The sequence below is a fragment of the Lonchura striata genome, chromosome 4 (genome assembly GCF_046129695.1).
Source record: "Lonchura striata isolate bLonStr1 chromosome 4, bLonStr1.mat, whole genome shotgun sequence".
Lineage (NCBI taxonomy): Eukaryota > Metazoa > Chordata > Aves > Passeriformes > Estrildidae > Lonchura > Lonchura striata.
In genome coordinates, this window is record NC_134606.1 from 53064289 (window position 1) to 53090192 (window position 25904).

A 25904-nucleotide genomic window follows, 5' to 3' on the forward strand; every position below is an offset into this window, starting at 1 on the left:
TTTGCATCCATCTTCACTGGTAAGATCAGTTGTCCTCAGGGACAACTCAGAGCTAGAAGACAGGGACAGGGAGCAGGATGAAGCCACCATAATCCAAGGCAAAATAGCCAGCAACCTGCTAGACATGCACACATCTATGGGGCCAGAGAGGATCCACTCAAGGGTACTGCGGGAGCTAGTGAAATAGCTCACTAAGCCATTTTCAATCATTCCCCCTGTCCTGGCTCACAGGAGAGATACCAGTTGATTGAAGGTTAGCCAACGTGATGCCCTTCTACAAAAAAGGCTGGAAGGAGGCTCCCAGAATCTACAGGCCTGTCAGCTTTATGTCATCTAAGTGCCACCACATGGAATGGACAGAACTGGTCCTGTACCTTGAGAATGCATAACTAAATCACTGACATTGTATTTGTTAATTGTTATTAAATACCTTATAATGGATAATCTTAGAATAAAACATCTTCATTGCTGAAGTAAATACCTGATTATATCCACTTGCTCCCAATGTTCTCTACTACTCTGAGATACACTCCTAGAAAAAAAAATCACATTAAGTGCAACAATGGAGTGTTCTGCTTGTCTTTGCAACCAGCTGGGCACGGATATGCCAATGTATATTTCCAAGTGAAAAAGCCAATTTAACATGATAAATTTAAATTCTATTACTAAATCTAGTACATTTTTACTAGTAGTTATTTAAATGTATGAGTATATGTAGTGTCAACATACCATGAAATGAAGGAACTACCAATTTCCAGCATGAATTACTTGATAAAAGGGACTACATTAGATGCAGAGTTGTTGAATAAACCAGCAATGCTATAGTAGTTAATTACAAAGTTACTTAAAGGAAGAAAACCTGCAGTATTTCACAGTGTATTCAACTTGCAATTGCTTCCTAGCATGGCTAACACAGTATTAGCAAATATAATACATTTCATAGAGGACTGAAGGAAATGCTTTAATGTCTCTAAAAACCACAGTTTAAGGCAAATTCCATATTGACCGGTAATTAGCAAACAGCAATTAGCTTTCTCTCAGTACTTTCCATCAGTGGATTGCAAGTGCAGTATAAAAGGGGACTCTATAATTATGCTTATTTTACTGATGAGGTGAAAGATACATGGGGAGAAGTAACGCAGCCAGTGACATTTGACAGACTAATTGCAGGCTGAGTGGTATCACTCTGCCCCACTAATCTCAGGCAACCCTAATGGCCCATCTCACAGCAATTTTGACATAATTTTCCACATTTCTCTTTTTTTTTAGGGTTTTTTTTTTTCCAAGTGTAATCTAAAGACACTTCATCGGACACATTAACTTTTAATGACAGCCACAGGCAGCTGCAATTTCTCTCAGTAACATAATGATTAATTAGTAAAACACAGTATGCAATATATGTCCAAAGTGACTTAGTCCTATTGCTAATTGTAGCAATTAGCTAAAACTCAACAGCCTGCATGGTGTTTTGCAGAGCTCCACAAAAACCCACCATGGACTGAATAATTTATATTCCAAATTACACAAACATATACACAACACATCTTAGTTCTCTAGATTAGCGACTAGTAAGGTCACTACTGATAAACCCTTAAAAATACCTAAAAGTAGAATTATACAGCTGATAAACTATATATTTCATAAAGAATATATGGAAAACTTGACTATTTTTACAAGCCTAAAGACTTTCTTTCTATTATGGCACTCAGTAAAATTAATCTACAAGCTCAACAACTAAAGTTTGAACAAAACCCCATTATCACTGACTATATGGATTCTTTCCCAATACAACAGTATTTTTCTATTCTGTTTATTTTAGCATAAAGACCTTCTCCTGCTGGGCACAAAGCCAAAACCATACAAGTTTTGCTCATATGTCTCTGCCTGAAGTGTTCGACCAAAGATTTTTAAAAGGGCAAAGCTCTTAAATGTCCCCTTGATTAGCCAGATTTCAATATTGTCTAAGCCACAAAAAAAAAGTTAACAGAGGGAAATAATTTCATTCTCATCTGGAAGAGTACAGGAAGGCCAATATATTGCTTGGTTCAGAGGTGTTATATATTCATTATTGCTCATAGCAATGAGTGAAAAAGAAGCTACAGTCTAGTTTTCAGAAGCTCATTGGCCAAACACATTCAACTGGTTGCCAGAAAGGTTATAAAACACAGACAGTATAGAACATCAATTTTCTATACTTTCCCCCCATAATGGGGGAGAAAAAAATGACAGAGAATAATTGAAAAAACATTCAGAGCAGGGAGGCCTGTCTCAAGTCAGAAGGTCAAGAATCAATTTCTTATGAGTGGACAAAGCTCCCAATTTCATCCATCCAACTCCTATTTTCTTGTCTTCTCACTTTCAAATGAGTGTAGTTATTACTGACAAAAAGCTCTGTACTACAAGAATTTGAGAAAACAAAAAACCAAACAGTCAAAATAAACATCCAAGAGCTGGAGAGAAAAGGGAAACCACAAAATCATGGACAGGCTGCAAAACAGTTTGCACTGTCCTCTGTGCTGAAGTGGCTTTTATCAAGCTGCCCATACTGGGTAATACAGGTCATTCTCTGGTAGCACTTTTTCGTAAAATCATGCATCCCACAGGTCTTGGTCACACAATTTATCGCAGATTTGTCTGTCAGAAATGGAACATCCATGAGAAAAAGCTGCAGACAAGACTGAGAGAGATCTTCTGGAGCACTTGGAAAATCACTGAGTTTCCTCACATGCCAGGGCCTTCCAGACTATCCAGCTTTGTGCAGTGAGGTTTCCCAAAGCCCTAGGAACCAATCTGCCTTATGAGCCTTGCATGGCCAAACCAATAAAGAATTATTAGTAGACATTTTCAAGACTTTTTCACTGAAAGTGAAATGGTAATTAATTTTCTTAATTGAACGATCATTCATTACCCTTTTGCTAAATAACATTCTCAGTCTTGAAAGTTACTGCCATGTCTTCAATTTCTCTTTTCAAGATAAGATTAATAACAAGCCTGTAAGTCTGCAGCACAGTACAGCATATATTGTGTGCAGTTTTTCCATTTAGATTCTTCAATTACAAGCAACTGCAGCAAAAAAAAAAAAAACCAAACATATTTTACTAGCTAGTATTACATTTTGGCAGATCACAATTAAATTATTCCTTAGAAGCAGCACTCAGTGCTTAAGAAGAAGGATTACACTGAATAACAGGACTAATATTTTAACTCAATTAGCATGTTATTTTTCAATAAAAAGGTATACACTACTGTAATTCCTTCTTCTATGGGTGATATCAGCTATAAAACAGAAATACTGCAACTTTTTTTTCAGGTAAACTGCTTAATTTTGTAACAAAGTTTGTATGCTTTGTATATTTTTGAAGTGGATGAAAATGTGGCATATTATTATTTTTTATAAATATATAATCTTATTTTACACTCTTGCAGGCATGGAATATTTCAATTCTATAAAAGACTGTCAGAGACTATGCTTTACTACATCTAAAAATGCTTGAGCATTCCATGGTAAGAAATTTTTCTTTTATGTCTTTTGTTCTGTACTCTTCTGTGTTTGATTTCTAATACTGGCTGGAGCAGAAGTGATTTTTGGATAAAAAAGAAAAATATTACATCTAATTGCAATGGAAGTAAGGGATCTTCTCCGTGGAAACTGTCTGCTAAATATGCTCAGATGACTTACTTATCAGATTCTTCAATACAGTATTTCAATTTTATGGGATTATATTTTCCTGTAATTTTTTCACTAATAATTTAAAAATGACATCAACATATAAATGTCTGAATGTCTGAAGACAATCAAGTTGTGTCATTTCAGTCTAACATATTTCAGGGCCATGTCCTTGATCGTTCAAAGTAGCTACTCAGGTTCTTTTAAGGTAAATTAGAGTACATATGGACATCCAAATATAGGAATAGGAAAAGGTCATTTTGATTTCATAGGGCAAGACAAAAAGAAAACTACAGAGACAGACTATGCTATAGCCAGTTGGGAGATGAAAATTATATAGTACAAAGGAACAAAAAAGTAAAAGGCTGAATGATTAAGATGAAAAAATAAGATCAATGAGTACATAAGGAGGTATTAGTAAATGGACATGAAATTCCAGTTAGTCAGAGTTTTATGTTCCTTTTGTGGAGAACATCTGGTGAATGTTTTAAAAGATGAAATACTGAAAGGTACGACATATTTCCAAACAGAAAATAACAGTAGATTTTTACACAAGTTTAATGGAACTAGAATTCTTACATTTACCATCATGGTAAGAATGACCTTTCCTAAGCATTATAGAATTATTCACACTAGAAGCAAAAGAGAATGCTGCCAATAACACCACCTGAATGTTAGAACTTCTACGTCATATAATATCATAATTCTTATTTACTTCCAGATACAATGAAGTTATAAATCCTTTAAATTCACTCTATATTCTTACATTATAAAAATAGCAACTAATGGAGAATTGATGATTTCAGTTCTGGATTCAGTAACCCAGAAGTGCATTAAGGATTCATATAGCACAAATCAAACTCCTAGTGAGACTGGAAAGGCTGGAGCTTGCCAATGAGTAAAAATCATGCTGTTTAGGAGGACTAACTACAAACTACCATGGCTAAACTTTTGACAGATCTTTTCATATAGAACAACAGTTGAATTTAGAAATAGATGACCTAGAAGTGAGCAGTAAACATCCCCCCCCCCCCCCCCAATTTATTTTCAGTCTTTATTATATGAATCTTCAACAGAAGAAATTCTGGTTTCATCTTCAGGAAAAAAGCTAACTATGATGTAGTCATATTGGAATGGTTACCCAGAAATGATGTGGAGACCCCATTAAGGTACCAAAAGTTTAAGTGAACAAGGATCTGAACAACCTCTTCTGAGCCAGCATTGCTTTGAGAAGAGATGGCGGACCTCCAGAAAGCCCTCTGAACAAAAATTATTCTGTATTTCTATGAACTATATAGATAAAAACAAACAGAACCTCCTTGTAGATCAAAACATAATGCAAACTGCAATTCACTAACAATGAAGATGAAAGTTCACAGCATATACCTAAGCTAAGGCTCCACAGCTGGAAAGTATTAAAAAAACCCCAAATAGACAAACAGACACAAAAGAAATTTTTTCAAAGTAATACCAGCAGTCCATAGGGGAAGCAGGAGAATATAGCAGGACAAACAAGCCAAGACTTTTGAAATTGTTAGGAATGGCCCAGTGAACGGTCTAGAAAATCTGATTTCAGCCATCATTTACAAACTCAAGCTGGCAACCTTTTAGTACTGTAACTTAAAAGATTTTTTTGTTCCTCTTCATCTCTCATCTGATTAAATTGCATTGACTTCATAAAAGGTAACAATTGCAGTAAGAAAACTGAAAAGCTCTAAAATACTGGAAGAAAACAATAAAATGTATTTTGCCCAGAAGCAGTTGGCCTCCCCTGGCCCCTTTTTAGTAAAAGCTCAAAAAAAGCTTTACACTCTGGACACCAAGATGGCAGGATCATTTAAATTCTTCTTAAGTATAAACTTTCTGACCTTCACCATGTTGAGGCATGACTATTTATACCTCTGCATCAATTCCATTTATTCAAGACATATTAAAAGACATCAACCCCATAAACTTTACTGACTCTTTTCTGCTTCTTGGTTCATTAATGCTAAAACATATTAATCTAACAAGTAATTGGGTGATTACCTCTTGAAGAACCCTCTTCATTTTCAGAAGCAGTGTCTTGACAGCCGTGCAGTCTTGGAGCATCAATCTGAAGGGCAGAGACTCAATGCCTCCACCTTCTTCCAGACCAGCAAAAGGCCACTCCACAGATGGGCTGCCAGCCAGCTGGCTGACACGAGGGTACCTGGCTTCTCCTTGCTCCACCTCCTTCGACAGCTTCAAGGATAGATTCCTTGTGAGAGAAAACAGAGAGGACAACACTAAAATATGAAAAAGAGCTAATAATTTGGTGGGGTGGTAATTCCTCTGAGCTTAAAGACACTTAAACATTTTCTTTTAGAGCCCACTAGCATGAACAGCCTTTATAACATACATGCAGCCATACGGTGCTAGCAATAAAATACACATTTATGAAAGGACCATATTCTACATGAATTAAAACCATGTTCTAGCTCACGACCTACAAAAGAAAGAAATTTTCTTAAAACAAAATATCCTATTGGGCAAAACTTCTACAGGTCTATTTAATCTCAGTTGAGCTTTACAAAAAATGAATCAGTCATGCATTTTCAGAAGCTAAATCAAATCACAGTCTTCCATGTGCTTTGGCTTACAAAGAAAAGAAACTGAAAAAAAAAAAAAAAAGCTCCCTTCAGGGCTGGCCCAGTGACATAAGATGAACCTGCTATTGTATAAAACAGAATACAGAATTTAATTCATCTGCACTCACTCTTAGGTTTAGCTACTACTAAAGCTATATAAGCAGAACATGCAACAAAACAACAGTAAGTTGTGGCTGAGAATCCATTAAAGACACAGAAAGATTTTAATGGACTTTAAAGGTAATGAAAGACCATTACTTTGCTGCATACACACTATCTTCCTTTAATATCAGAACAAGTTACCTATTTTTCCCATGATGAAGTCATACTAAATTAACTCGGTACAATTAATGATGATAGCATAAGCAGTGAAGAAAATCACAATTACTGATCATTTTAAATATTGTTCTAATTTTCTGTTCTTTAATTTGAATTTTTATGCAACACAAAACTGATTCTGCTGTAGTTTGGAAGGACATAAGATTTTCCTTAGCTTTGGTTTTATAGGATCCACAGACAACATCAAATTAATGCAATTTCTTAGGATAAACAATTCCCACTATCATAATAAAAAACTTCAAAATTAGGATACTATAATTATCTCTTATGGATGGTTCATTTTTATACTTTGAAAGCTAGGCAATATGCAGTAAATTCAACTTATTAGATTAAGCAATCTGTGGCACCACAGAGATCACACACACAGACAGAGCCTCATGTTGGCCAATGGAACTAAAACTTCTAGCTCTTCAAGACTTGTAAAACAACAAAAATTAGTCTGTTTTCATTTTTAAATGCACTGAACCATCTTTGAGGGGAGTATTTTGCATCATTTAAAATAAAAACATGGTGATGGTAAAGTTGCTTTTGGTTGAAGGATATTAAACCACTGCTGTTTTATAGTCTTTAAACAAGACCCAGGTAGAAATCATGCAAAGAAAGATAACTTATGAAACTGAAGTATCATAACATAGACCACTTTTAAAGGTTTATAAAAGAAGCAATATTCAAACTATTGGAATCTACACTTGCATAAGATTTATGTATCCAGAAAAGCAGATTATTTAAATTAAGATGAAACAAGGTTCACTTTTTTCTCCACACAGCACCTGCAGACTAGAAGATGGATTATTCCTTAGAATATTCAGTGCATTCCTAAATCCCACTGAAGTTTCATCTTCCTCATATTCCTCTACAGATGTTCTATGTGTGGGTCCCATCCTGGCCCTGAGAAATGACCAATTTAACATGTACTGTCTCCCAAGAGGAGTCTTTTACTTCCTGTTATCAGAGGGAAGAACCTGGTATCACCAGCCATGCATGCCCTGTTCCCCAATGATAAGAAAATAAGCAGTATTCTTGGAAAACTATCCTCCCCTCTGGAAGAGATACATTGTTTATTTATAAGCTATAAATGTACTGCAAATATAACAATTCTGAATTTCAAATAAAGACAATATTTTCAGTTACTTCAGTAGGCTTCATATTGCTACCACATTGATCAATACAAAAACTACCATTCTTTCAAACACAGAATCTTGCACTACATATGAAAAGTGATGTAATAACTTATTACAACTCAGTCTTAAGACTTTAAAATCTGACTCAACTGTTTCTTGAAAATGGTAACTCAGAGTTCAATGGTATACAGAGAGCATTCAGATTATAAACTCCTTCCTGATAGTTCAGAGGTACTTTAACTGATCTGTGACAGAAAAACTCTGCACTCTCTGACACAACTCATTCTACTTGCTGCAGAAAAAAAAAAAAGCTCATTTAAACTTCATTCCAGAAATGGTATTTCATCGAGTTTATTATTAACAGCATCTAGGTGGTCTGTTACATTATTATTATGGTAATCCGCTGCAATTCATCTCAAAGCAGCAATAAGACATCTAGAAAGTGGAAAAAAAAACAAAACATCCCAAGTCTTCCTAAATAAGACGTTTCACTTTATTAGTAAATATCTCAGCCTCTGAAGTTCAGGTAGGGCTGGTTCCTTGATTGGTAGTGCAGGAGTTCCTTACAGATGGCCAGACCCCTCTGCCTTCCCAACATGCATTCATGGTAATATAAACATTTCACAGGCAAATACTGTCTGTGATAAACTTCTTAAGCCCTTGGAAAAAAAATCTCAGAAGGTCTATTTTAATGGCCAAATCAATGTATTTTCTGTAACATTAACTACATAATATTATCAACATAAAATATTTCAGAAAGGCAATTTAGCGATTTTTAAATACATGGCTACGGCCTGAGCTCTAAATTCACCTTCCATATGCTCAGGCTAAGTTCCCACTTTAAAAAAATCACATCTGAAAACATTCTGAGCACTGGAAGTCAGTTTCAAAACGCTTCTGAAATGGCTTGACCCAACCCCGCTACTGCTCTTCCCAATGAATCCCTGGCATGGTTTGGTTGTCACTACAGGTAAATTGGATGGTTCCACTCCATTCTGAAGGATTTTCAGTGGTGCAGATGCACACTCAAGTACCACCCCATACTAGAGGTCACCTCAAATCCCTGAGCACTGCAATGGAGCCATGAATGATAGCAGATAAAAAGACACAATGTTAGTAGAATTGTTGCTATCATAAGGTCAGAAAATCCACAGAAACATTGCTTTAAGTCTGTAAATATTGTGAAAACTTGCGCAACTCAACGGTACTTCATACTTTGGACCTGCTGGCTTGGTTCTTATATAGCTGGACATATCCACTGAGCATCACAGATCTACTCCCTCATTTCTAATTGATACAAAGAATTAGAAGCTACAATATCCACAGTCAGTAAAATGGTAGTGCCATTTAGGCAGATTTCTGTTTCAAAAGCAGTTTTTACTGAAATAGTATGCTAGCATTAAAATAATCAATCAGTGGCTTTCAGCATTTAATAGCCTCCATCAATCCAATGTAACCACACATTAACTGAGTAAGAGACACAGTTGTGCAGATCCTTTGAAAGCTCCTTTTCCCTAGGAAGGTAGAACAAAACTCATTTTCTTATACTAAATAATTCTTAAAGGGTTTTTAAAAAATAGGAAAAAAGGGAAAAGAGAAGAAAAAGGAAAGAAAAAAAAAAGGGGGGGGACCCAAAGACATGTATTTGCAGCTTGAGCTTGCTAAGTCATTCTTCCCTTCTTCCTGATCCTCAGATCAATGATTTCAAGACCTTATGGTAATTTGAACTTCACTTACATAAAGATCCGCAGATTATGTGGACTTTATTCTTCTTAGTTTTCATCAGCAGTGCTCAAGATGTTGCTAAATCAGAATTAGCCTAAACTAATACAATTGGTTCCCCTGAGTCTGCTTCTCTTTATATGAGCTTAACACAGGAGAACCCATGTAATATTGCTGGCATCAGAAAGGCTCTGAAAACCGAGCAAAAGATCCCAGACTATACGAGAAGAGCTTCTTTCTTTCTTCCCTGAGGGCTTATCTTCCAAAGCAGGGTCTTAGAAAAAGCCTTAAACTTCTGATCTGCAGTATTTAAATGTACAGCTATGTGTGTATATATTCATAAAGATATTATGTATATACATATATGTATTTTTATAGCTCTGTGTGTGTGTATATATATATGTAGTTATAGAAGTCATACATATACTTATATATAAACACATAAAAATTTGGTCTTGGTAAATTTTTCTAAAAAACAAGTAGTTCTTATTTGCCCATAGCTTGGCCCATCCTTTTACACTAGAAGAAAGATGTTTTTAGTTTCATACAGAGTTTATCTCCTGAAATCCTATTTCATATTAATCTAGAAAGCCTTCAATACATATTTCCTTCTCCCATCCAGAATTATATTTTTCCTCACTAACAGTAAATACATTTTCCTCCTTCACAGAATTAACTAATTACTATTTTGATAAATATCCCTCAGCTGGACCATGAAGTTAAGACATGCAAGCACAATTCCTTCTGCTTTTTAGAGGAAAAGCTGCCTACCTCAAATACTTACAAAATTCAGTTTGAAAAACTCTGTGGCTCTCCTAAAATAAAGTACATCATCCATGAAACCCTACTATCATCCCATACTGAATCTTGATCTCCTAGTGATCTCCTACTAGTCTTATCTAGTAAAGAGACATCTTCTGTCCCAAACAGTTCACATCACAACTGAAATACAGGGACATACTGTGGAAAAAACCAAAGCCTCCTCACCATACTTAGCAGAATTAAGGCACAGACTTTAAAAAACATCATCTTAAATACTACAATGAACATACAAAATAATGTCCTGATAGGTGCCTAAGTGTTCTCAAGACCTAGTCAGGGAGGATAAAAAATTTGGCAAACTCCTCACTCAGTTTCGAAAACACGAGCTTTGCAATACTGAGATAAAAAGCTAACCAGAACTTAAACTCTCGGCTAATTACTTATATTAGCATTCTTTGGCATCAAAATTTCTACCTCTCTCTGTCTCACATAATTTCTCAATATTGCTTCTGTTCTAACAGAAACTGCTTCCAAAGTTTTAGGGATAAGATCTTGGAATCTTTTACATCAGTGTGTCATAAGGTACTCATTGTTTGACATTTTACAGCTTTTAGAGCTGTGTATCCTATATTGATGCTATGATTTTTCAAGGTCAGCCTTTCAGAGAAACCATGTCCAGTATCTGTCACTATCAAACTCTCCACCCACACACAAGCATGCAAACAAACTCTAATAGCCAGTGCTAATCTGAGTTAAGAGAGTATCAATCTTTTCCATTAAAACTGCTTTTCTTTCCAAGGTTTATATCACAGTCATAAAGACATCCTTTGGGCTAGAACATGGTAATCAAAAAATACAGAATCAAATTTTATTAAAAAAATGTTTAAAAGTTTTTAAAAGCCCTCAATCTTCCAGCTGCAGGTAAAGTACAGCTCTTAAGGGCCTGTCAAGCATTTCTTTCCTTTCTCTAAACTCCACAGGAGTTAAGAGCTCTGTTTTATATCCCCTGATCTAACACACAACACTTAAAACTTCAGCCCTTTTCTTCCTCCTGGAACCTATTAGGAAAACTTAAATGTAAAAAAATAAAATAAGCTAATGCAATGAATAATCAGATAACGTTCAAAAAATAGCTACTTGGAAAAGACCAGAGGGGCCTTTTCACTTTCAAGTATAACAGTGCAGTAGTAAGTAAAGCATTAAAGACAAACCAGCAAAAGTAAATAAGGCTGGCTTGGTAGCTGCAGTCTTTCTAAATTCCTCCCCTGCCCCCTGAAAAAAACAAGTCCGCAGATGATCATTTTTGAAACCATTTTACAACTATTAATTAACACTATGGCTCTGTTCAGGATACTAAAAAAAAAAAAAAATTGCCTATTCCTGTCCATGGCAGAGGAATTGGCTAGATGATCTTTAAGCTCTCTTCCAACCTTGAGATTCTTTTCTTTGGACAAAGGTTACATCTCCCTGCAGACATTGCAGTGTTTGTAAAAAGTACACACTTCTGACTGGATGTTGCCTCAGTACACGCTAAAGCTGAAGACTTTCACTAAAGTGAGACTCCGAGTCTCACTCCAAATGCACCACTTCACACAACAGGATCACTTCAGCTGACCTGGGACTACAATTTGATGTAATCTATGAACAGGAGGCACTGAAACGTGTCCAGAAAACTTGATACTATTGGGGGAAATGGGAAAAAATGAGGGGGAAATCAGTTTTTTCACTGTCACTTTCTAGATCAGAACAACATTTCACCTTTGCTCTAAAATACTTCAGTCTTTCCTTTAGAAAATGTGCAGATAAAGCATTAAACAATAAAGCTTTTACTAGGTTTAAAAAAAAAACCCTGTAAAATCACAATGGATATTGGATTTGATGACTGCCTTCCAAGAAGCATAAGTAGTACACTCTTTTTATTCAGTTACAAAATTAGATTTAATTACTTAAAAACAAATTGCCAAATGCTTCCTACTATTATACATAGTATTTTTTGCTATCAAAACTTTATGAAATCATGATCAAAATTATGTGCATTTTAAATGAAAGAAGAAAAAGGTAAACAATTTTCTGTGCTCAATAAAAAGGTACTGAACTGTTAGTACAGGCTTTATTGGGAAGATAGTTATGCTAACAGGAAAGGTTATATTTGCTTAGTACCAAGTAGAATTCATAGACAAGGGTAAGACAGACTAAGATAGACTTCCAGTGAGACCCAAAAATTAAGTGGAAAATTCATATACTTTAAAAAGGAGACAAGCTACTCACTTCAAGACCTGTCTGAATTGTTTTTTAAATACCTGGGATGCACCTAATCATATTACCACTGCCTAACCCAAGACATTATCTTTTGATGAGCTATTAAGCATTAAAAATGCTTCTGTGGAGCAAGCAAGAAATTCATTATAGCTTGTGTTGACCAAGAGGTTCATCTGAGATGCACAACAGATTTTAAAAAGATTAAATTAATATTTATTAAAATACCTTCAGCATTCTGCTGTCTTTCCCTATATCCCAAATCCTGCCTGTCTTCCCCTCATCAGGTGACTCAGGGAACTCTTCCTGGATTGGATTCACTTACAGAAATGTCTAAGTTTCTGACCTTGCCAGGGCTTAAAACTAGATAGACATCTAAGTAATCATCCCACAGGTTATCATGCTACAGCCATTCCTCCATTAGCAAAAATGCCCATGCCTACAGGATTAGATGGCAAAGACTCAGAGGAAGAATAAAATGTCAGAGAAGCTGAGCAGTTTAAAGGATGCCCTGTACAACATTTAGGTAGTTAAAACTGTGTGGGTGTTCAGGAAAGTCCAACTAGTAATCCTAAAATTTAGCATTAACTCTGTATTTTCATACAGTGAAATATAAAGTCAGTAATAGAACATTATCTCCAAAATACTCACTAATTGTAAACACAGCTTTCTGAGTGATGCTATCTTTCAATACTTTTCAATGGAATAAACACAATGGACTTTATTTTTGGTGAAAATATGTTATTAAACCAATGTATCCCTTATCCCTTCCCTCTAGCAGTTTTAGAATAAGGAGTATGTTGCATCTAAATTCAGATGATACCATCCACCTATGGTATGTAAACGAGTTTTATAAATATGTCAGGAGGAAACTGCAGCTTTAAAACCCAGCCATTTTCATTATCGCATATAACAGTTGGAACCTAATGTTAACATTAAAAGAGCTTTTATGCTAAATCCTCTTTTATGACCAATAAATTAAAGAATGTAATGGATTCAGGAACATAATTTATAAAGAAATCCTGACCATGTGTGTAACTAACCAATCTACAAGCATTTTTTTTAAGGTTATATTGTCTTCTTCTTAAAAGTTTTTGGGGAACATTATGGAAGCCTGATCCACACAAAAGTAACAAAACAACACAAGAATTCCAGCACCAATGCTAGTTTATTGCTTCAGTGAAAACAGCTCACACTCCATCACCTTGAAATAAAAAATTCTGAGAGCTTCACAAACGCGAAGATTTCTGAGCAACACTCACCTTCTGAAGGCTCAAAATTTCTCCTCCTCCCCTGAACACTGCACAGCTCCAGACACCAACTTACAAAAACTGCCCCTAGCACAAACACAGGCCAATAACTCAAGAAAAAGTCCCAGCTACATACAGGGATGAAAGACTATATATTGTGAGACCCCCATGTTGTTTCCTTGGGAGGGTCCTCTCAAGCAACCAGAGGGCTTAAGCTAACAGAGAATGGTTTCACTTGCAAGGCAGGTGTTTGCAATATCTGCACTTGGAACCTAATTAGTGAAATTAAAGCCTTGCAGCAGCACATGCTCAATTTTTCAAACAAAGGCATTAGAGACCAAACAAAAAGAAAGCTATAAACTAATTAATGTGTAAATTAACCTAATTGCTTTGTTCTCACATGACATTATCAATCACTAAGAGTCACAGCAGAAACATGTTATTTTAACATCTGGTGAAATTAGCCCACCTACAGGAGATTTCTTTGACTTTGCCAGTATGGCCCTTCAGTGGGTTTGTTTTTGTTTTTTTTTTGCTTGTAAATAACTCGTTAAAAATAATATTTAATTTCATTTGGCTAGAGCACTGCAGTAGTGCTTCCATACTGTTCTTTACGGAAGAAAACATTTCTTGTCCCTTTTCTCCCCCATAATGTGGCCTGCTGCGAAAAAGGAAATCTAATTAATTGACGAACTGAGGCCAGAGACAAATAAAAAGACAACAGCTTTTGGTTTGGTTGACTGTGAAGGACCCAAGCTCAGATCTCTGAATCCACTGAAATATCTCTAAATATTTATTTGTACACCAGCACAGAGGAGGAAATAACCATACTAAAACCTCAATACTAGCTCAGCTCTTCATGCTTACAGTATTTTTGTTCTGATGCACCACCACTTGACAGGTAAGTGCCTACAAACCATGTCCCCTCAGAAGCTTCATTCTCTGCAATGACTCCTGTCTCTCTTCATTTTGAGGGCATCAGGTCTACTGCCTTTTAACACTGGGTTTTAAGACTGTCATACTAAAATTCAATGTTTATTTCGGCTGTTTACTCTCTGGTTGCACATTTTCTAGTTTGGGGACTCTGCTTGAATTACCTGAATATATGGGGTACTGCAGCAGCTTCTAGTTTACAGAGCCAGTTTGCAAAATGAGAATAACATGAAGAGCAATACTGTGTAAAACTATGCAAGTGTAGAAAAGCTGCACCTCACTGAAAACATACAGCCCATTATTTGAGTTTGATGTCTGAATCCTTTTACACTGCACATTTTCAAATTTTAAGCAGTAAATGACAGTTCTATTTGGAACACATTTTCTCTTAATTTAACATTACTAAGATAACTTGTGCCATTAATTTATTAAAGCTTGCAACAAATATGATAATGAAAAAACACACTTGTAAAAGTTGCTGTAAGGAAGTTATTAAAAATTTACTATTATTATTAATTTATAATAGAATTTGTAGCATTTCTTCTGTGAAACTCTAAATGTACATTACATAATAGCATAATAAATACTTTTAGTTACTGATTTTGCCAGGAGAGCAGCCTTAATACTTGTTGGAGTGTATGTTAACGCTTGCTGTCTGTAGCTCCACCTAGACTGAGATTAAAACTGGACTTGCCAACTCATTTATTTTCAAGACGTCTCAGTATTACTCCAGCTTCTGGAATAAATTCAATTTGTAAAAATAAAATGCACAAAATGTCAATTTCTGGCCCACACTGTTGCTAGATATAGCATAACATTTTGATCTAAGCTCACCCTATAGATTTTGGACACAGAAGACAAAGCACTCAAAAGATACACCTGTGCACATACAGACACTGTTACCATCTGTGAGGTTGAATACTGCTTGACTTACAAATCTGAACCTTTGTGGCAAGGGCATTCTCCTGCCTTGGCTTTCAGGGACCAGAGATCTATCAGCCATTTGGACTGGCATGCATATTACTGGCCAGGCTGTTGTGCCCTAAATCTGACACAGCAAACCTGAGGAACAAGCTAGGATGGGAGTGTATTAATAGGGAATATATGTTGTAAAACTATGTATCAGGCATGGGCAGATGAGAAAAGAAGAGCCACAGCTCATGGTCACATGGTAAAGGAAGGATGAACAAAAAAATTGCCTGCTATTACCTAAATGCAGTGTTTTTTTCTTTGTTTATTTAACTTCAGAAAGTTTTGATTGAGTCACAGATTGATTTGGGCTGTAAGGAACAATTGGAAGTCATCTACTCCAATTCCCCTGCAATGTGCAGGACCATCTTCAACTAGATCAGGTTGCTCAGAGCCCCACCCAATCTGACCTTGAATGCTTCCATTCAAGGGATGGGACATCCACTACCTCTCTGGGCAACTGTTCCAGTGCCTCACCATTCTTATTCTAAAACACTTCTTCCTTCTGTCTCACATTATATGTTGTCCTGTCACAACAGATCCTGCTAATAAGTCTATCTCGCTTTTCTTACAGGAACTCTTGATGTTAAAAAAAAATAGATAAACCACTAGCATTCACTTAAAGACACAGTTCTTAGACCCCAAAAATTCAAATGGCATGTCTTTTAGTCTTCATCCAACAAGTTATGAATATTTTTACCATGTAACCTTTTCTTACTGCTTGTAACACCAAGTTGGTGGTGTGATAAATCTTCAGACAACAAAGAGGGAATTGAAGTCCTATGGAATGCAGAATGTATATTTTTAGTTACTTCTTCGAGTGGCCAGGAATTATTCTTATGCCTCTGAGGCAATATCAAACAGTAGGGATATCTGTCCTTGAAATTTTTTATTCCATTTCACTTGGTTGGTCTGCTAGTGTACCTACAACCTGTGTACCTGCATCTCCCACACTTCACATCTGACAGCAACCTCCCAAAACTGCTAAGGAGCTGTTTCCACAAACCAAGGAGATTTTCTCCTTACACACAACCCCAACAAGCCTCCAGCTTTACCCTGAGGGGTTCCATGCAGGCAGCACAATAAACTGACATAATTAAGCATGGTCAAACTACACTGACAACATGGTGATTGACCATCAGTAGTATGAGAATTTCAACAGAACTCTAGGCATAATCCATACGCTTTTCTCCCTCCCAACAGAGGACAGAACTACTGTCCATCTTTTGCTGAAATACATTTTCAGCTTGGCCAGGGTCATACAGTAAAACACTAAGTTTGCCAGCAAAACCTAGTAGCAGAGAATTAAACAAATAAGCTTTCCCTTAGAGACATTTTTATTAGTTCAAGAAGCAGCATTTTGAAATTTCAGCGTCATTTTTCAAACTAAATGAACCCTGATGGGCTGAAGCCCGCATTTCTTCTACAAAACATCATTTATCACGATTTTTTTTTTTATTTTCAAGAATAAATGCAATGTTGGAAAAAGACAAAGAAACAGAAATGCCAAGATCAGAGCATAGATTAAACAAAAATATCTTCTAAATTACTAAATCCTGTAATATTACTAATTACTTTTAGAAAACAGAAAATACAGTAAGAAATAATTAACCTAATGGAGATTGTTCTCGCCTGAATAAAGGCTGTCAAAAGAATAACTAAGAGATGAGTGAAGCAAGTCATTTAAATACAGGCAAAAGCCATAAATTAGATGACTAACACTTTTATTCATGTGCTAGAAAACAGAGATTAAATAGTTCAAGCCTACTGGACCTCTGATTGGCATTTGTAAAACTCTCAGTGAAACGTAGGAGATCTTTACTCTTACTCCTCAGGATAAACTAGTGGAGTTTTTGACATGCAAAACTTGGTACAATAATGGTACAAGCCATGTTTTCTTACAATAATGAAGAGGAGAGAAAATGTGGAAATGTAAAGCTGATGCAACAGGAATATTAACTTCATTTTTAGAACAAATGAAGTGAGAATAACCAAAGAAATAGTTGCAATTCTCATGCCTTTAAGTGAAGGAGTAGACTTTGTATTTTCCAAATTGTGATCAGCTCACTAGCAACAGGGAGGAACCCTGTGGATCCTACAAAGACAATTAAGTTGCACAAGAATAAATGATCATCCCTTCAGAACACAAGCCAGAGAATTCACTTGCATATTTACTGCAGACACTGCAGTATCAATATAACTGTTGAGGCAGCCACTGAAACAAATAAAAAGTTGTAAGGAAAAAGTTTTAGATGGTGTATCTTTATTAGCCTCTACCACTCTGTTTTCATCCGGCTTGGCTGACTGAGACAACCAGATGTTATTTGTGTAGACAACATTTTTCCCCACAGCATCATCTAAAACAACAGGCTGAGCATTCTATACTTAATTACTTTATTTTCAATTGTTTGTGCACTACAAGTTTTTTAGAAAAAAAAGTCTGGCATTTTAATTGACTTTAAACTCCAGTATATCAACACTCAGTGGGTAGCTACAGTTTTAAATGGCAAAGAATAACAGAAGGGATAAAATAGCAATTCCACACCTTGACTGATATATTTACATCTGTCTCTTTATACCTATCTTCATCTCTGAAAACAGTGAAAACTGTGTAAGTTTGGAAAATACATACATTCTCTTTATTCAAAAAATTCCAGGAATTTAACCAACTAAACCAAACCACAAGTGTTTTTGTTTACAGCCCATAAGATTATCAATGGAAACAGGTGCAAAAGGAGTATTAGCTATGCCTGGTAGCTGGAAGTTCTGTCATTTTGTGAATACTTGTATGCTCCTGTATTCTCCCTCTTTTATTCTTCAAATTGATAGCAAAAACAATGAAAGCTCTGGCTAAGTGCACTGCTTATTTCAGACACGTAAGTTTAAAGATATAAATCTATTTGCCACTGAAATACAAATTTCTCTTTCTAAACTAGGAAAGATCTCTTCAAGTTTTTGAACAGCACATTGTCCAGTTTAGAAGAAGTAATATAGAAGTATCAATTACAAATAACACCTGCAGCTACGGCTCTTATATGAGAAATATTTCCCATCTTAATAACATAACATAGGCAAGAATTCTACTTCATATAATTGCTTAAGTTGGCACATTTTATCATCACACTAAACTATTCCTTGAATATGAAAATAAAGTACTGAGCCTCTCATTAGCACTGCTGGCTACAGAGGCAGTAATTTTAAGGCAGTCCTACATCCAAATGCTGGTAATAACACATCTTGAGAAGTTTTTAGAGAGGAAGAAAAATAATGTAGAGTGAACATATAAGGAGGTACTGTTGAAGGACAACCTCTTCCCAGCCTGGGGGACTCTATTTCACCTATGTTCCTGCAGTCTATCTGTGTGCACGTTCCAGCTAAGAATGAGATCAAAAGAAATTTCATATTCTGCTGAGGCATTTCAGAGCTTATCACACTATTTGTGCAACTTCTGCTGTGGTCTCTCCTGACTTTCTCCACTGAATTTCAAATTTCAACATCTAAGTGGAAAAAAAGTCCATTTTCAAGTAACTTGCTGGCAGCATTTGAGTGACAAAGCAGAATTTAAAAGGGGAACTTTTGTAAAAAGGCGTCTACTAAAAAAAATGAAGAGTAGAGCAGCTCTTGCACTGCAATCTGTAGGGCCCATCACTACCAGAACGGGTCAGCTTGGTCAAGTGCTGCTCAATCATTTACCCTGTGTTAAAGGCACAATGGACCTGGCAATGCCAAACCCAGCACTGCAGAACATCACGACCACAAGTGTATTTTTGCCTCTCTCTATTTTCTGGTTGTAGAAATCAGGATGAAGTTTTAGATATGTAAAAAGAGCTCCATGTTGCAGACTGCTGGTCTTTAGCTGATGCGACAAAGGCTACTGCTGATGAACGGAACATTTTAGATGAAAAGGCAAATTTCACTTATGATGCGAGGGTATGAATGTTATCTAAACTACTTCACTGGATTTGCTTGGATTTACTGCATGAGGTAATTAATGCTATTTCTTGAGTGATCCAAGATTCCTGGTATAGGTGTACAAACGGCACTTAGGTGGGGGAGAGCAGGAGGAAGCTCTCAGCCACAGAATCTATGCAGGGGCTCAGGTGAAAACAGGCAAAACAAGTGAAAAAGGATATATAATCAAAAGTACTCCCTTCCTCAAGGACATGTGTGTGAAAGCAGAGGGTATAAAAGAAAACATATCACCTCATTTTGTGCTGCTAATCCCCCAAACTATCCTTACACAGTAATGCCAGACAGATGGCAAAGAGTGATTTCAGTGGTTCCAGGTGAAGACACCTGGCTAAAAGCCTTATTATTAGTTTCCTTGATTCTACCAAAGACATTCAAGAACAATTTTCCTTGCTAGTGTTTTCTAACATTTCTTTATACTTCTCCCATTGCATTTGCTTGCAAGAGACAACTCCTTGCAAATAGACAAAGACATCCCTGCATTGCAACTCGTTCAGGCAATACAGTCATATGAAAATATAAATATTGTTTGAAGATCTAAATGACATTTTTTTCTGCTCTTCAGGGAGGGTTGCTTGGAAGCAAAGGATTAAAAAAAAAGTATTTTTTGCTGCCTGAATGCAAAAAAACAGGAAATCCTACTTCTATTCTTGATATTCTTTCCAAATGGTTACTGCTCCGTTTTGAAAATCTTACCAAGCACCAAAGCCCAAGAGCCACACCAGATTACCAATCCACTACTCATCACTGTTTCCCAGTAGCAGTAGTGATTGGAAAGACAAATAAACATCAAAACAGGCATTTCATAAGTGAAGCTGAAATAAAACCTTCACTGAAGCACTAGTAAATAAATAAACACAATATGAACCAGATCTAGAAGAGAAAAATCAATAACTGACTATGAAATTTACAGTAAGAGCAATTTGACACAGAGAATGACAGCTATGAAGAGCAACAGAAAGAAAGAGTAAACATGTACAATATCTGGAGTACCCTGCAATGAGAGGCAAGTCATAGAACACTCACATCTGCACCTTACTTTATCACTCAGGACAATCCAAGAAAGAGAAAGAGGGAATGACAGCCCAATTTTACCAACTGCATGTCCTAGTCCTGCAGTCAAAGCACATCTAAGTGACAAGACAAAGGAGGCTAAATGTAGGTATTTTAAGCTCCACCACAGTTTCACTTGTGATATTCTATAGCTCCAAGCAGACTGACTATGAACTATAAGGTAAGCATACAGCTGCAGGCAAGTCCTGACTGACAGTCAAGAATCATTGTCACCCACACACAGATGAAAATCTCAGGCACAGATTGTTTTTCATCAAAACTGACTTAAGCAGGGCCATATTTGAACCCCAGCTGGCACCTAAGCACCATGCTTAATCCTCCACCAGTGGGAAAGGGGAGATAATCAAAGAGTCCAAATGATAAAAACCTTGTGGGTTGAGCTAAAGACAGTTTAATGGGTAAAGCAAGAGCTGTGCACACAAGCAAAGCAAAACAAAGCAAGAATTCATTCAGTGTTTCCCATGGTCAGGCAGGCATTCAGCCACTCCCAGGAAAGCTGGGCTCCATCACATGCAATGGTGACTTGGGAAGCAAAGCACCATCACTTCAAACATCTCCACTTCCTCCTTCTTCCCCTGGCTGTATTTGCTGAGCAGATGCCACATGGTCTGGGATATCCCATCGCTCAGTTGGGGTCACCTGTCCTGGCTATGTCCCCTCTCAGCTCCTAGGGCATCCTCACCCCTCACACCCTTTCCAGCACAAATCCAAACACAGCTCCAAATCAGCAACTAAGAAAAAAAAATAACTCTACCCCAAAACCAAAGCTAGCACAAGAACTTCTATATCAGAACTCAATACAAAAACCAAAGCATTTCAGTGAGCAGCAAGTTAATCTGTAAAAACTGTTTAACAAAAATTGTGCCCCTTTGTATTCGGGCATAAACAGAAACAAGGGAAGAGTTTAACTGGCATTTTAATACCTTTTCATTAAGAAAAAAAAAAAAAAAAAAACTAAATCATGATGAGATCATGAAATTCAGCACTAATTTATCCATATTTATTACTTTTATGAAACCATCACTCTCAGATTTATTTGATTTCACTACACATTCTAGGGAGGTTACAAAACATGTTAGCTTTAGACTAGAAAACGGAATTAAAAACAGACTTAAAATTTGACACGACTGGTTTCTTCTCTAATGTTCCTTTGCTGTATTTTTTTTCAAATTACAGCCATGGCATTAATCTTCTAACTATAGTATTTCTAGATAATATCTAGAAATATTTAGTCCTTTTTTAAAAAAACATTTTATTTAAATACCCTCCTACATATAGTAGAAATAAAATTATGGAATACATGTTACACATCATTCTTGCACATGGGGCAAAATGGGCAGAAGTAGCTGCTCAGCTGAGGAGAACTTTTTTATATAGCAGTAATATGCGGAAAGAAGAGAAAAAATAGATATATAACATAAAATACGCTGAGTGGAAAGGGACTCAAAAGAATCATCCAGTCCAGTGCCTGGCTCTGCATAAGACCATCCCCAATAATAATCTTAAGAATTTCAAATATTACCTAATTGCTGCTGCAATTCTAATTGTATGATCAGTAAAATATTTTAATCAGATGAAGAAGTTAAAAGATTCTCTGCCACACAGAGAATCTTTGCAGACCTGACATTTACACATATTCATTTATATCCTTGTAGGAAAAGTGCATAAAAGTAATAGGTGAATCAAGTCACTCTATACAATCTCATTCGGAATAAAATCCAACTATTTATTTCACTTAATGTGAAAATCCTTTCTAACCATTAATGCTTTCATAAAGAGTTCTGTCTCCACTGTCAGAAAAATTTAAAGCCCAAAGGGAACTTTGGAAGCATAAACAGGATTAAGATTTCTTGTTGCTTTTTATATAACGCATTTCATACCCCAGGATGAAAAATCTTCGTGTATGAATGTTCCCATAAGCCTTTTCCATGCAGATGCTTTTCTTTTTTATCTCAAAGCAAAAATACAGTATAAATAGCAATGACAGATTTTCAGCCTTCATGATGTTAGCTTATAGAATAAAATATTAAAGATGGCATAAAGGGACACTTCCTATTACAACAATGTACAGCAGACAGTGAGCTTTGGTTCACTCCCTACGGAAAGTGTGCCAAACATGCTCTTCTGCATAAAGTACATAGCTGAAAAATTCAAATTGTGGAATCTTTGTTCTCCTGCATTTAAATTGCCTTCTTAATATTGTGTGCCAGAAGGGCTTGTAATTCCAACAGGAAAGCAGTAGGGGGAAAAGGAAACAGCAGGAAGTCAGATGTGAATTTGGCGTTACTCTAAGATGTATAGAATACATGAAAATCAGTAAGACAAAGAATGAGGTAAGCTATTGCTGCAGCTTACCAGATGTGGCAGGCGTCTCTGAAACTGAGGCAAGCTTGACAAAGTTGCTGCAATTCTTCCAAAGTAAGGTTGATAGGGTAATGGCCAGGCTGACCTGCTGGCAAAATACAAGAAATTGCTTCCTCACTGTGATCTCCTTCCCTCCTTCAGCAACACTCCATGAACAGACACCTTTACAGCAACAATTTTCAACAGAAAACATTCTGAGAGACCTCAGTTCTCCAAAAATCTACTATGCCTGACATAAAGGGGTCATCTTTCAACGTAGTTCAGTGTATCAATTTTATCAGTCAGGACATTATCTTTGTTTGCTTTCTGATGACAGCTGAAACACTGCTAAATAGAGAACACCTGAAATAGAAAAATTGAACACTAGATTTTTTTTATTGTTCAGTTGTTACAGCATCTGTTTAATTCTACTTGAATTAACTCATTTTTCACTGTTAAAGCAAGCATTCCAATTAGTACTGCAAACAAACAGCTGGAGCTAACGTTTTAGAGCCTCTCTTTCATCGGAAACATTAAAAAAAAGTTTTCAGTATTGAAATCAGAATAAAAAATTGAACAGTTCAAGGCAACCTATGGAGTCTGCTATGTCCTGTTATCATCATTGCTCTGGTGATAAGGAAACAGCAACTTAAATCTACGTTTCTGCTTTGGACTAGAGTAAAGCCATTACTGAAAAGCCAAAGTAAGGAACGCCCTTTAGAGCTTGAAATTCTTTGCACAGCTTTTTTTTTTTTTTTCCTGCTTGTTGCAGAAATTGAGACTGTGTTTTCTTTCCTCAACAAAACTCTTGGTATATTCTAAATGGAAGGTTCTCTCCTTGATAGTACATTTTTAGAGGCTGTTTGCACTTACAGACTAAATTCTAGTCAATGGCATGGGCTATATTTTTATAGCATCTAAATCCTATCAGAAACACACTCGCAGTGTGGATTTTGCTGCTTTTGGTTTCATGACTGAAGAGTGTTCAAAATCAATATATATCAACATGCATCTGAAAATTTTCCAATGACAAGATTGGAGTTTGTGTGCTTTTTAACAAACAAACAATAACAACAGCTTCAAAATTAATACTTTTTTTTTTTTTTTTTTTTTTTGCCCCATCAAGTAAATTGTGGTTTTTTTCTTCACAGGAGATATTAGACAGTGATTTGAAAGAGAACATGGTCAAATGTAGCTGAACAATGCCCAGTGAGAGGTAGCAAATCAGTTGCATTCTATCTACCATTCTGAGCCTTCTGAAGAAGAAATTAATAAGATGAATTTCTGCCAGGGAAGAGGTTAATCCTTAGCCTTATCCTTCGAAGTTTAAAATCCATTTCTAGACTTAGTTCCTTAGTTTTGGATTAATCATCTCTGCTTTAAAGTATTTTTGTGGTTTTATTTCTTTTACCTTTGGTTCTCTCCCCTTTACTTCTACCAAATCTACATTGTCTACTTTCATCAATATCCTTTTGATTTCTTCCTTCAGTTTGTTTCCTCATCTCCCCCTCACAAAACGTAGCATTTTCTCTTACATTGCCAATCTTATGCCAAGAAAAAAATACCACCACAAAAATTTATTAACTTGTTCAGACCTGCTGTCAGGTCTCTGACATTCTCCAAGGCCTTGACTGAATCTGTAACACTGGGTGAATTTGCAGCCTTTAATTTCACCTTCTGCTGCTCTTCTCATATCCAAAGTTTTCTCCAGCAAAGTCTACAGACACCTTTCAATTTGAACTTGAACCCTCTTCTTTTATCACTGCATCCATTCTAGACTCTATCAAAACCTCCTGCTCTGCATTTTAATGTCCTGGTTGCATATCCATTGCTTTTAATTTGGTTTCCTTGCTTCAGCTTCTGCACATGCTTTGCTACTCCAAAACTTACCAGAAATCTACATTATTTAAGTATAACTCAATGACTTTGTATGCCATTTACTATTTACTCTGCCTTTTCCTCCTAGTATTCAGTGTAAGGGGGGTGGGGGGAAAGCCTCCCCAGTGCCTGATAAGGCCCAAAATGTGGCAGTGGAATAACTGACCAACACCTTCCTTCTACCTCCTAATTACCTACCTGCAGGGATAACCTATACATTTCCTTCTACCAAACTCCCCTTACCAAAGGCTTCTCTGAAGACCTTTGTTTTCCCAGATGACAGCTTTGCAATTCAGCACTGCAGAAGGAAATACCTCAGGCAATACCTGAGTACTGCATAGATTTTCTGGATGCATTCCGCAAACTGGCAATAAATCAGTCCCATAAACTTCACACTATCTGGGGACAATAAACACCAGAATGATCTTGTCACAGCACCACAAGAGGCTGAGGGAATGACGCTGTATCATACATACAGTGTTTGGCAAGGCAACTCTGCTGAGACACCTCCAGTCTCAAAATGTCTTGAGCAGAGAAGGGGACAGCAGAAACTGTGGCAAAAAAGACTTGCAGCTCCTTTAAGATCTCAATGCTAAGCTTCTTTCTGATGACAACTTTAATGTTACCAGGCCACTGGTCTGCAGTGCAATGAGCACCTTGCTGTGCTGGTTTCCACAGTTACCGTATCAGGTTCTGTAATTACTGATATGGCTGCATTATCTTAACATTACATTCTGTGCATTGGTTAAGAGGCACAGCTCAAAATGAAACTCACTCATGGATTATCAGCTCCATCTGTTCCCTGTCACCAGTCAACAGACAGGGAGACAATTAGTTTTGTCTATGTAAAGTGACTTATCAAAGTCTAGGACCTAGGATGTAGGCCATTATATTTATTTTCTGTAAAGCATTCACCTCAGCTAAAATTCTGTACCCTTGTGAAGCTTTAGAATGCTTACAAGAGCAAATTAAACATGGTATAAATTGCCATTCATTCAGCATACCTAGCTAA

General features: G+C 36.4%; 1 protein-coding gene across 2 annotated transcripts in view; it reads right to left on the reverse strand.

The window, feature by feature from the left end:
• CCSER1 (coiled-coil serine rich protein 1) overlaps positions 1 to 25904 on the reverse strand; it is a 628033-nt gene that overhangs the window by 381857 nt on the left and 220272 nt on the right. For both annotated transcript variants that reach the window (XM_021550301.2, XM_021550303.3), the window contains exon 6: positions 5696 to 5906. In XM_021550301.2, the coding sequence (XP_021405976.2) occupies positions 5696 to 5906 (211 nt within the window). The remainder of the gene's footprint in view (positions 1 to 5695; positions 5907 to 25904) is intronic.